Genomic DNA, 13748 nt, shown 5'->3' on the forward strand with positions numbered 1-13748 from the left:
ATTGACTAATTAGCAATGCGCACTAAAACTTGACGGTTCTCTCTATAACAGCGAGGGAAAGACTCGGTTTTTCTCCCCCTTTCTCTTTTCTTTCTTCCATAGATGTTTGAAATCGCAGTCATTTACGCTCGACAGTTTTTACAATAGCCTTGAGCCATAATTTTGCGAGTCTCTCCAGCATCCATACCCCTGCATGGTCTCTCTCCACCGGCCATGCACGACCGTTTCTCTCCCCAACCGTGGATTTCCTATTACTCTCGTTACGACTCACTGAGCCCCAGGCCCAAGGATAATGATGTGTTGTTTCTTGGTAGCATAATTTGTCACACGTATATTTCTTCTTCTTCTTCTCTTGCAGAAAGCACAGCTCCCTCTCACACACTCACACACTTCTTGTTAATTCAGAAGAACAAATGATCAACGTCAACAAATAACCTGAAATAGTGACTTTATGAGTTGGAATCAATGGTTATTTTGAGACACCACCGACCATAGACTTTAAAGGAAAGGACATTTCTTAAAAGGAGAACAAAGGAAAATTCAAGTGAGATTATTGGGAACCTGAAGCTTACTTTCTTTTTTTGTCAAGAGCTGAAGTCAGGTAAGTTTGGCTCCTTCTCAGGCTCAAGCTGCTCACATCATTTAGTTGTGACAGGCGCTTTTAGTGAATCTGGCGACAACGTTACAGCACGCTTGTGTCAAGTTTGCACACATTACGCACATAGAAATAGCTTTTGTTCTTGCTAAGAAACATTACAGATGCATATTGCATTTAACTTTACCGAAAGCTGCATTTCAGTGAATATTTTTCGATACTCACGTACGCGTAACTCAGGTAGACTAAAAGCGAAACGCACCCATACTGCTGCTGACGGCTCGGAGACAAACTAATTGCTTTTGTGTGACTCCGTAAATCTGTGCGATGTGTAATGTCCTCATTGTGGGGGTGTGCAGCAAGATAGGAGAAGGGATAAGTGTTAGCTGAATGCTGCATGTTATCCGTCCACCGTAGCGGTTGTCTCTTTTTTCCTGATCCGACAACTTCAGCCGCGTTACCGAGGGGGGAAAGCGCTGCAGCATCTCCGTATCCTCGTTTTGTTTTGACAGCGCCCTTCAAAACCTCAGCCTCCATTTAAATCATCTTGTTCTTCAGTTAAGAATGAATAAGAGTGGCACGCTGTGGGAACTACTGCGTTTTTGTTTGTTGCTTTACGACCAGGGCTCAAAGTTGAAAGCGACTGAAGCCGTATTGGATGTAGATTTTCGCCGGCTGGCATGGCATCATGGTTATTCCCCGCTGGATGGACGTGCGATCTGTTCAATAACTTATTCCAGAAATCGTTTCCTATTGTAATAGTTGACTGATAGCATCTGTAAGAGCTACGTGTGTTGTGCAAATAAATGACCTGAGGTAAATGGCTTGCATGGTTTATTTGTTGCCTAGGTGGCGTTCACAGTCAGGAAGTCATGTCCAGATCGGGTGATAGAACATCCACCTTTGACCCAACACACAGTGACACCCTGCTGCATGGGCTCAATCTCTTATGGAGAAAACAGCTTTTCTGTGATGTGACTCTCACTGCCCAGGGACAGCAGTTCCACTGCCACAAAGCTGTGCTGGCATCCTGCTCCCAGTATTTCAGATCTCTCTTCTCCTCCCATAATGCAATCAACAATGAGGGGAGCAAAGGGGACCAGGGCAGCAGTGGGACCCCCTCATCCTCTCCTGATGACAAGCTGGTGACCCCCAGTGCCAGGCCCATCAATAACCTGGTACTTCAGGGCTGTTCCTCCATTGGACTGCGATTAGTGCTGGAGTACCTCTACACTGCCAATGTGACTCTTTCCCTGGACACAGTGGAAGAGGTGCTGTCAGTCAGCAAGATCCTCAACATCCCCCAGATTACTAAACTCAGTGTGCAGTTCCTCAACGACCAGATCTCTGTGCAGAACTACAAGCAGATCTGCAAGATTGCTGCACTCCATGGACTGGATGAGACCAAGAAGCTGGCCAACAAGTACCTGGTGGAGGATGTGCTCTTGCTGAACTTTGAGGAGATGTGTGCCATGCTAGATGCTCTGCCACCCCCAGTGGAGTCAGAGCTGGCTCTCTTCCAGATGTCAGTTCTCTGGCTGGAGCATGACCGGGAGACTCGCATGCACTATGCGCCAGACCTTATGAAGAGGCTGCGCTTCGCCCTCATACCTGCCCCAGAGCTGGTGGAGAGGGTGCAGTCTGTTGACTTCATGAGGAGTGACCCTGTGTGCCAGAAACTACTCCTGGATGCCATGAACTACCACCTGATGCCCTTCAGACAGCACTGCAGGCAGACCATGGCCAGCAGGTGAGAAAAAGACAAACAGAGACACACACACACACATACAGCATTGAGAGTGGACGGAAAGTGATTAAATGCCTCCCACTCGTTAAATTTGAACAAATTGCAGACTCAAGTATTGCCCACTCACTCAAGTATTGGTCCCACCGTGTAGTCTAGACCATGTACTGTAGGTGGTCAGTCAGAGGTGTGAGGTTTGAGGCCCAGTTAATGAGGATTGGGGGTGGGGGTAGGGGGGTGGGGGGGTTTCCTGTAAAAGAATGCCAGCTGTCAGGGGGGGTGATCTACTCTATGCTACACTGTATCCATAATTACAAGGTTACCTTATGTTTTAGTGAAGAAAAAACAACTCTTTATTTCCTCACACATCTGTGTAATTGCTCTCTAATCAGTGTCGACAAGATGCAGCAAACTAGATAAAGGTTATGCATTTGATTTGTGGGAAGTCTCATGAATACAATTTGAAATGCTATAATTAAATTGCTACCAGAATTACATAGAAATTACTTAGTAATTCTGATGTAACTACAATGATACCCTGGCCCTGATATCACAATAAACAGAAATATAATACAGTCAAAAGGGAATTTAGAGCATTTGAGTGTGTATTATATTTTAGAAACTGCAGCATTCATTTTCATTAAGGGACAATCGGGCAGTGCTTCTTATTCAGGTTAGATGCATGTGTCTCACTCACACACAAAAATAGGCCAAGCAGCATGGTTTACCTCCATGTTTGTCCTGATCAGCACTTTAAGGGGCTGGTAAGTAGACAGGCGTTATCAGTAAGCTGATTGATTGGCGGTGCTGTTGTCAGATTTTGTTTGCAGAGCTGACTATAGCAAGATGGTCAAGGCTGAAAATGTTTTGAGCAGTGATGGCATCAGTATTCAAATATTTCAATTGGTGTGTATGTCTGTGAGGAGAGGAAAAATAAAGCTGTGGCATTAGAGAATTGAAACTTGAAAATCAAATTTTGCACAATAAATCGAAAAGTAGGATCATTTTACATGTAGCTATTCCTACATTATCCCAATAACATATCTATTCCCACATATGGACCTAAATGAGCAAGGAATCAGGAATCCTCATAATTAGTTTCACATGCCGCTGTTTCTCTCCTCTCAATTAATCACTATTATCTATGTCCAGGGGCTCATTTGCATATGAATAACCCCAAAACACTTCCGAGTGGGCCGGTAGCAGGGAGAATGTACCGAGACAATGGTGATTTACCCAAGCATAAAAAAGTAAAATATGAAAAAGGGAAAAAAGGTGAACGTGTCTGAATATAAAGGCCAGCTACTCTTAATCTTTTTGCTGCATATTGTGATTAATTGGTAGATTTGTGTTAAAATCCATTAGGAGCCAGATAATGCTCATTAATGTAGAGTAAAGTGTGCAGCTTTGAGTGTATATATCATATACAAACAGCAGGAAATATCTCACAACTGACTCAGGGATGTCACATGAATCACCGTAGCCAATGAAATGGAGACATTGTATAGGCAGGTTTATATACTCAATTGCGCTTTTAGCCTCCAGCATGGCACCCTGCAGGATCGTCCTCGCTTCACAGCTAATTGAAAAGATATCTTTGGAGTACAATAACCGTTCAATAACACATCAAAAGGATAAGTGCGCTGTTGAGCAATTTTATGTTAATTATAAAAAACGTGGCCACACATTGCCTGATTAGTAGTCTCAACTTAAGTAGTTGTACTTGGACAAGGTGCAGTTATTCATTTAACCATCCATTTATTCGTATTTCATTCAGTGATTAATTCATTCACACACTGAGCATTTGAAAGGTGAAAAATCTAAATACCCTGGCAAAGAACTGTTAATACTATTAAAGGTGTCCAGGTGCAGGTTGTACTTATTTTGTCCTTTGGATGTTTTATTTCAAGGCTTAATACCTGTTTTGTTTTCTGTTTCCTAACACTTGTCCACACACCCACACTTTTGACATTACAGAATCCGTTCCAATAAGAGAATGCTGTTACTGGTGGGTGGTTTGCCTCCTGGACCTGATCGTCTCCCCAGCAATTTGGTCCAGTACTATGACGATGAGAAAAAGACATGGAAGATCCTCACAAGTGAGTTGCACAGGCTTTGCTGCCTTTTTTTTTTTTTTTTTTTTTACCTGGGGCATCTTGTGTTCGTGGCTTTTATGATGAGAAATAGTTGTTCCTATGGATGACTTTAACACAGGTTAATTTCCACGGAAAATGAGGGGAAGGAGTTCCCTAAATCCTTCAGGTAATAATGTATCACTATCACTTTTAATATAAGTTTTTAATCAGAGCGTGACTTCACAGCACTGTGGAGCTTCATGCCCGGTTTCTCTTGTTTTTGCTGAAATATGCTGGCAGGATGCATGATGAGATTTACTTGAATCTAATGATCTATTGTGGCAGAGATAGAACAATAATGAATGACATCTTTCCTCCATAGCATTTTAATGTAGCGTGATTATTCGCTCACGTTGATCAATACATAAGATTGAATTGCCCCATACATACTAATACTCAGTATGGAATTAACCTGTTGACCCGGTGTCACTATTGATATCAGGTTTATGTAAGGTAAAGCAAATGCCACAAGATACAGTCAGGAGGACAGCAGCTGTAGTGTGTATACACACAGTTAAAATGGATAATGATTTTAATAGACTAAAAAAAAAAAACAAACAAGATAAAAGTAATAAATAAAAGCAATAAAAGAAAATAAAGATGTATCTCATGACCTATAGGCATTTATGCCAGGATACAGTTTATGATATTGATTTCATGATGTCATATTGAAAGCAAGTTGTCATAATTTCACAAAAAACTATTCTATTGAAAAAAATGTTGTGTCCACAGAGAACATGTCTGAAGTCTTTGTGAGTTTACAAACACATCCCCACAGCACTCACCTCTGTAAACTGTACCATGCTCTTTTTTTCTCTCTGTCTTCCCTGACCTTTTAAGGCTCACCACTATATTGTTGCCATATTGCAAAGGTCAAAGAAGAGCTAATGGGAAACCATATTTGTCCTTTGCATCATCATTGCCGGACATATCGAGTTTTTGTCCTTTTGTCTTGGTTGGAGTCATATCTCAGCAGCGTCTCTCCATTCGTACATATTAGCCACAGGTCTGTTTTCTGTCAGCTCAGTGTGTGCAGTTTATATTCTCACTTTATGGAACGAGTTTTTGATTCCGGTGTGATGTTTCTGTTGGTGCGTCTCAAATTCACCAACGGCCTTGGACTATGGTTTATTCTGGTATCTCAAATCATAGCATTTCTGTGCAATCATCTGTTATTTTAGCTCCTGTTTGTCTAAATCTTTCACGGTGCATTTTACTGAAGGAGGCATGCATATACAATAGCCTGAAGCCCACTGGTGTTTATATTGTCATTTTCTCATTAAACTCACACTCCTGGGTATAAACTGCAGCAAAGAAAAGGTCAATAGGGATTTCCATCACTCAGAACTAAAAAGTTAACACTCAAATGGTCCGTGGCCAAGTGGAGGGACAAAACTGCAAAATCATCCCCTTAACACATCAGTGACCATCTGATGTAGCCTCCACACAATGGATGTGGAATAGAAGATTATTAACATTCAATCATAACTTTTCAATGAGGCGAAACCTGAGAGGGACAGCCTTTGATTAAGACATTCATCAACACAATTTGGGAAGAATCTGATCCCTCTTGTTGTGTCAGATATATCTGCTGCTCGGTGATTCTAGTGTAAAGTTTGCCATCTAGTGTACCCACAGCAGCGTGGACGAACACAAGACAAAGGCAGGCACAGGCTCAGACACAATACTGGACCATTCTCCTATTCTTCTTCTTTAAATCAACCTGATATTAAAATCTAACATGTGCAAATGGACCTCATCCATGCAACATGGCCTAGAACAAAGGAATTCAGCTCAGTGGGATGCAATTGTAATGGTGTTAAAGGCACGTCAGAGCTCGAGCAGCAGTGGTGCATTAGCTGTGGAGTCATTCAACCGACCCCGACTGTGCTTCTATGCAGAGGTTTCTGACTCCCTCTAGTGAGCCCTAGAGCTCACTGTAGACTGGAGTGATGGCGTCCATCTCGTGGAGGACGTGCTCATCCTGCCCTCCTTTGGCTGTTCACCCCTGGGGCTAGTGGAAGATTTAGGGGGAGAGGGGACAAATATGCAGACTGATTTCATACTCTTTCACAGGTGATAATTCACAGTCAAGTCTTACACATTGTACAGGGGAAATAATTGGTTTGTTGTTTTATTTTTTGCACTGCACAAGACTAGTAGAGTGGTGTACAGTTATTATAACATGGTACTTATCCCGCTGTTCACTGTATCTGTGGCACCTGTAGAGGCAGGGCAAATGTCCCAAGTCTCCCCACAGTACTCCTCATACTGTAGCCTGTGACATACTGTAAAGCAATAATCTTCTTTTCACGTGGGTATGAAATGATTTTTAGTATGAGTACAAGTCACTAGACATCAAATAAAAAGCCAGCCATCCATGTCCTATATACTGCTGACTGAATGATAATGGTAAATGGTAAATAGCATGTACGGGAATTTGGCAGTCATATGGCACTCGTCTTTGAGGTGCACTGGAGGCAAGCAACCTAATCCCCTCGTTCAAGATAAAGCTGTGTTTAGTGTATGTAGTATTAGTTCCTATCTGAGACTCCCCTCCCATAGAAAGGACCGGCACATGTCAGCCAGCCAGAGTGAGATTGCAGGGAGAGGCCAATAGGAAAGAAATGAGATTCAAGGCTGTCTAATTTTGCAGCAACTGTGATCCATCAGGCGGTGGGGAGGTGACAGTGGAAATGACTGATGGAGACAGACAGGTGGGCTTTAACATTTCACTGATTTGTGCTCAAAAAGCACCGGGCCTGAGATTTATTGAGTGAACACGATCATGTTCATTATGACTGTCACCTAAGACCATTTCTCTACATCTCAATGGGGTCACTTCAGCAAAAGAAGATGGAGGAGAGGAGGGGAGCACAAAAACATACACAAGGGAATATCCTCCATGAGGGGGTCCTGCTGCAGCTGTGGGCATGTAGCTGGTTATGCTAACTTGTGCTGAGAAAATGAGCGGTGTGGTACACTGAAGATTATATTTATTGGATGTACTTGGTTGCTAGATGAATAGTTGCTGTGGCATATTAATGCTAGATGAAGAGAAAAGGAAAAGTGTTGCACTGTGAGAGTCAGTCCTTAGAGTACTCACTGGCAGGTAAGTTAAGTCTCTAAAATAGAAACTCGTTTACCATAACAGAGAGAGAGAGAGAGAGAGAGAGAGAGAGAGAGAGAGAGATAGATAGATAGATAGATAGATAGATGATAGATAGATAGATAGATAGATAGATAGATAGATAGATAGATAGATAGATAGATAGATAGATAGATAGATAGATATTGTCATAACAAACAGTAGCCTGTTTACCCTGCCTCATACTTTCATTTGTTCCAGTTTAAGAGCCAACAGGCTTGATTCCCCACAAGAAATCACTTCCTGTAGATGGATGAATGGAAGGTTGCAAAACAAAAGCAATGAGGAGGGACCATAAATCATATAACATTGACTCCGACTGAGGATTGTGAAATAGAAGTTTGGCTGTGTCATTACAACAAGCACTCTGGCCTGTTGTTAAGAGTAACACTGCAAATTAAATCAGTCTCCACATTAATATGTACTATGAGCACCCCCTATCAAACAACAGGACACTCAGCATCGCAAGTAATAAAAGCAGTCACTGAATGGGAAACACTGCCTTTACAAATATTGCTTATTAAAAAGTTAAGATAACATTTTGTAGATGTTCTATAAATAGAAGCCTTGTTTAATTGTGACTAACATCTGTTGTCCAGACCAGTAGACCTACATCAGGGATCGGCAGTTGGGTGGGACAGTTTTTTAAGCTTTGTTCAGTGTAATTTTACAGGCACAGTTGAGATGCAGGCCTAGTGTATATGTTTGAGTATTATTTGAATTCATTTAAGAATTAAATGAATTTATAAAATTGTTAGTTTTAAGGTGTAACTCCCATTAGTACTACCGGTAAGTTGGCAGTTTATTAGGTACACCTATTTGAAACCAATGCAGTTTGATACAATGGTCCTAATAAATCCTCCTTTATGAAGGTTATAATATTAAATTTTTATTGAAACTGTTTTAGAGAGGTGCTCACTCGACTGTATGATAAGTTTGGTGGATGGAGTTTGTGGTGCTGTTGAACTGTATTGCATTATACAGAGAGGTCTTTCTGTTATTTAGCTTACCCTCATTGATATAAATGGGGTGAACAAAATAATAGAAACATCTGCTCGTATAACACAATACAATTCAACAGCACCCCAAACTCAAACCATTGAATCAACACCTCTCCCAGAGACTGCATTAGGTTTGGCTAGGTGTGTCTAACAAACTGCCATCTGAGTGTATTTGTGTTTGAGAGACACAAATCTATAATGGTCAAATAGGTTAAAGTAGTGCAATTAAAGCTGTTTTAATTCTGGGCCTATCAAAGGGAAAATGTTCTTTTTCCTCAGGGGGCCAAATATTCTTCATGGAGGGCCAGGTTTGGCCCTTAGGTTGCTATTTGCCTGCCACTGACCCATACCATTGTCATGTTCCTGTGACTAACACCTTTGATTTTTGTGTCTCATTTAGTAATGCCTTACAACAGTGCCCATCACTGTGTGGTGGAGGTGGAGAACTTCCTGTTGCTGCTGGGCGGAGAGGACCAGTGGAACCCCAACGGTACTGTAACACCACAGAATGAATGAATGCTTTTCAGTGCCTACACACAGCAAATTAACCAGTGTTTACTTAATATAGAGAGCGCTCTTAGCCAGTGTTTGTGTAAGTTCAAACTCATCAGAGTTAATGTTGCACTTTCAGATAGTTTCAAACGCACTTCCTAGAGCCAGATCAGATCTGAGTGGACAAACAACACTTGTCAATAATTGGCACAGAAAAATAACTGTTATTAACGCTGAAATATTTGTGGTGTGGAAGTGTCAAGAGTGATTTTGTGAAACTGTGGTAAAATATATCCATGATAAGAAAGATAATTTAAGACTTTTTGAACAAAACTACATCAGTCTATGACTTAAAAAACAAGCCTTCAGCCAGCACTTGTTAACTCTAAGTGCAGTGAAAAGGAGCACATATTAACACTGAAAATCAGCATGTGTGGGTGGTGATTTTCAGATAATATGTTTATTTTTAAATCAAGACTTGCAGAGTCGCAGTTTTGCATTTTATTGGTATGTAACAAAAACTTTGCCAATTAGAAGAGAGCACTACTTAAACTATACTGCACTGTAAAAAAGCTTCTCACTCAACTAAATCATGGTTGTAATCAGTTTCACTGATCTTGATTTCTATCTCTTTTTCAGGAAAGCATAGCACTAATTTTGTGAGCCGCTATGATCCCAGATTCAACAGTTGGATACAGTTGCCCCCTATGCAGGAGAGGTGAGCCTTTTTTGTATTTGAATACGGAATCCTTCTTTCATGCATTCATTTATATTGCTTTATATTTGATTTTTTTTTATTAATTTTTATATTCATTGCTATGTGGACCATTGGTTTTGTTTAAATGTGCTTTAAGTTTATGTTTACCAAAGGGCAATATACAGTACTATATACATCTGAGGATGCAGTAAGAAACTGCAGGACTCTTAAACTGTACAAACACCGGTTGTCTTCTGTTAATTGATAAAGAAAACAAACAGGATATTTGAAATCCTTAGAATTTTTACCAGATTTTTATTTACATGTGTAAATATATATATATATGTGTGTGTGTGTTTTCTATTGCTCTAAACGTCTTAGCTGTGATCTTTTTCCTGAATAATTTCCACCTCAGAAACTAAAAAATCCTACAATGGATCTTGTCATTGCTGGTTTAATGATGTTGTCTGGTTGACACTTCCTCCTCAGGAGAGCCAGTTTCTTTGCCTGCCGCCTGGATAAGCACCTGTACGTGATTGGTGGTAGGAACGAGACAGGCTACCTCTCCAGCGTGGAGTCCTACAACCTCGAGACTAATGAGTGGAACTATGTGTCGTCTCTGCCGCAGCCTCTGGCCGCCCATGCAGGAGCAGTACATAACGGCAAGATCTACATATCAGGTCAGGAGAGAACCCGTCACAATTATCCTGTATACTTTTTTTTTTTGTTAAAAAGGTACCTGATGTGCAATGATGTCCACTAAAACATGACCATAAGTAAATGGCAGAAGATAATTAGCAATATCAATTAATAATCTTTATTATCACAGCTGGAAACTTTGCTATACAGTCATAATATTATACTTCTATTCAACTACAGTTCAGAGGGAAATATTGAACTTTTTACACCATTACATTTATTTCACAGCTGTAGTTACTGGTTATGTTGCAGAGTAGTATTTTATATATAAAAAATGTGATCAGTTTATAAAATCAAATGCATTGTTTACATTAAATTACCCAACAGTATACTATATGATTGTTTAACTAGCCTTTCTCATAACCCCTATAACATTAAATGTGCTCCTTACATAATAATTCATCCACATTATTTTCCATATTGTGGTATTTCTACCTTAACTTAAGTAAAATTGTAAAAGTGGCATCTTGTGTTAGATGTTAACATAGACAAAATATCACAAGCTGGGTTAAAAAAATGTACTTGAAATTACTATTCATGCCGTATGTTGTGTGGTTTATAGGTTAATTATTTTTTGTGATATATTTCAATATGGCAACTCTGGTAATTGTTCGGTTCAGTAATAAAAAAAATACATTTTTTAATAAGTACTGTCATTGATCAAGTTTGCCTCATACAGTACCATATTACATGAGCAGCCAGTGCATCTCCTTACACTATGTATTTCAAAACGGTAATAAAGACATAGTGCTGTGTTTACCGGTTGCAGGAGGAGTACACAATGGAGAGTATGTGTCCTGGCTCTACTGTTACGACCCTATAATGGACGTGTGGGCTCGGAAACAGGATATGAACACAAAGCGTGCCATTCATGCCCTGGCTGGAATGAATGACCGCCTGTATGCTATTGGTGGAAACCATTTGAAAGGTAAGTGCTCGAGCGTTTCAGGAAAAGAGATACTGCCATTATCATTAAAACACATTGCATTTGCTATTTACTACACTGAGTAATGAAATGTGCTATATTGATTGATATTTTTTGTACATGGCAAAAGCAGAAACTTGCAGATTTAATCAAACAGACTTCAGAGGCCCTGAGAATCAAGAGGAAAGAAAAATGTTTTAGACTGATCCAGGTCTCGATGTTTCATTTCTTAGTTTTCTACAGTAGAAATGTGACATTGAAGTCCCGCCCACTTAAAAACCAGTAAGAAAAGCGCAGAGAAAACAGCACACACAGAAATAACCAAAACTGTTCTAACATTGGCAGAACATTTTCTGTTCACATAGGAACCCATCTGGCAGAGTAAGAGGCTAACTGGATTGTTGGACTGTAAAGTCAAATAACCAGCTTATTACTATGACCTGGACTAACAATATTGGGGCCTATTAAATTCATGTGATACACTAAGTACATCATTTTAACACAGTTGTCTTCCTCCTCTCACAGGTTTCTCCCATCTAGACGTGATGTTGGTTGAGTGTTACGACCCGAAAGCTGACCAGTGGAACATCCTGCAGACACCCATCCTGGAGGGTCGCAGTGGCCCAGGCTGTGCTGTTCTGGATGACAGCATCTTCCTCGTGGGGGGCTACAGCTGGAGCATGGTACTGTATATATTTTTTTTTTTACAGATTTACAGATTAGATTATTTTACATTAAAGAATAAGGCTTGGGATATTCTATATTTTGTCACTGTCAACATATCCTGTGAAAAAGAAACAACTGACTGTGTTCACATGCGCATGAACATGGCGTTACATGGAACATGAAACGTCTGGTTATTCGTATCGCTGTATAGATGATCAAAACAGCAATAAGGTTTCTGATCATGTGTGTGCAGATTTTTTATTTCTCGCCATCATCTGTGTTCTAACAACAATGAATGATCAGGAACCTGCATGAAGTGTTTACATGCTACAGTATCCTGGTGGCATGTAAACACTCTAATCACTGGTACTCTATCAGAGTACTTTAAGTAACATATACAGGTTTCTGAAAGCGGGATATGATGTTTACGTGCACAACAGATAACCGAGGTACTCCAAAAACCTGATTATAACCAGGATGGTACTGCACATGTAAACTGACTCTATGGCTAGTACAAATTTTAACTTAAATTTTGAGGAAGTCAGCAAAAGAAGATACAAATTAAAACATATTTGCATCCACTACCATTATGTGAATATTAGTAGTTGCTGTGGCACTAGTTTTCCACACTGTCTTTTTTTTCAGCTCATATTAAAGATATGTATAAAACTTGTGGATGGAAACCCATCTAAGGTTTTAGTCCAACTCTCAATAAGAGAGTCACAGGTCATGAATATATACTTTCATGTTCCTAATTTCCTGGGTAGTGTAGTTTTTAGCAGATTATATCCAGATGGGAATAAGTAGTGGGAACAGTGTGGCATACTGATGTGTTTTGAATCATTTTTGGACAATAATGGAGCACTATGGCACGGACCAATAAACTACATCTGGCTACAGAGGAAGTAGTTATTGTTATCAGTTAGTTGGTTTTAGTCCTTTCATGGAATTTGTTGACAAAATATAGAAAGCCACCAGACTTTCCCTTTAAATATGTGCCTGCTGTTTTTGATCACATGCATTTAAAAACCTGAGTTTTTACATCCCTTAGTTAGAAATCCAAACAGCACTAAGAGGAATGAAGAAAATGACTTGATTTTCTTTTTTCCCCAGGGGGCCTATAAGTCTTCTACCATCTGCTACAGCCCAGAAAAAGGAACATGGACAGAGTTGGAGGGAGAGGTGGCAGAGCCTTTAGCAGGCCCAGCCTGTTCCACTGTCATACTGCCTGCCTGCCTTCCTTTTAACAAATGACAACTAATCCAACCAACGGGCGGTGGGGGCGAGAAGCAGCAGAGTGACTGGGGGGAGGACCATCAATAAGCAAAACAGTTGTCAACAATTTTGTGACAAACCCTTCGGTCAGATGACGAGGGTGTGTATAAATTATTTTTTTACAGGTTTGACCAGAGCACTTTCGTTATTCCCTACTGAAGGTTTGAAAAAAAAAAAGAAGAAAATTGTGTAACTCATGTATTTAAACTCATCTGTGTTATGAGAAATGGTCAGTTTCATATTTGATTTTATTTAAACTGATAGTAAGTGTTTTTGGCTTCTCTTCTATAGCACGCATAGTGTTGAACTGAATTATAGCTTTCAAATCCATTGTATCTTGTATTCAGTAGAGGCATAATTCCAGCAAAATG

General features: G+C 40.1%; 1 protein-coding gene across 1 annotated transcript; it reads left to right on the top strand.

Annotated features, from left to right (window-relative positions):
• Window positions 1–1446: 1446 nt before the first annotated feature.
• klhl14 (kelch like family member 14) lies at window positions 1447–13356 on the top strand. The gene is made up of 8 exons (XM_022758279.1): window positions 1447–2345; window positions 4317–4438; window positions 9024–9113; window positions 9755–9833; window positions 10302–10492; window positions 11281–11439; window positions 11962–12119; window positions 13216–13356. The coding sequence occupies exons 1-8, from the start codon at window positions 1468–1470 to the stop codon at window positions 13354–13356; spliced, it is 1818 nt and encodes a 605-aa protein (XP_022614000.1). The 5' UTR covers window positions 1447–1467.
• The last annotated feature ends 392 nt before the right edge of the window (window positions 13357–13748 follow it).

This window comes from Seriola dumerili, unplaced genomic scaffold (genome assembly GCF_002260705.1).
Source record: "Seriola dumerili isolate Sdu_G_001 unplaced genomic scaffold, Sdu_1.0 BDQW01000291.1, whole genome shotgun sequence".
Classification (NCBI taxonomy): Eukaryota; Metazoa; Chordata; class Actinopteri; order Carangiformes; family Carangidae; genus Seriola; species Seriola dumerili.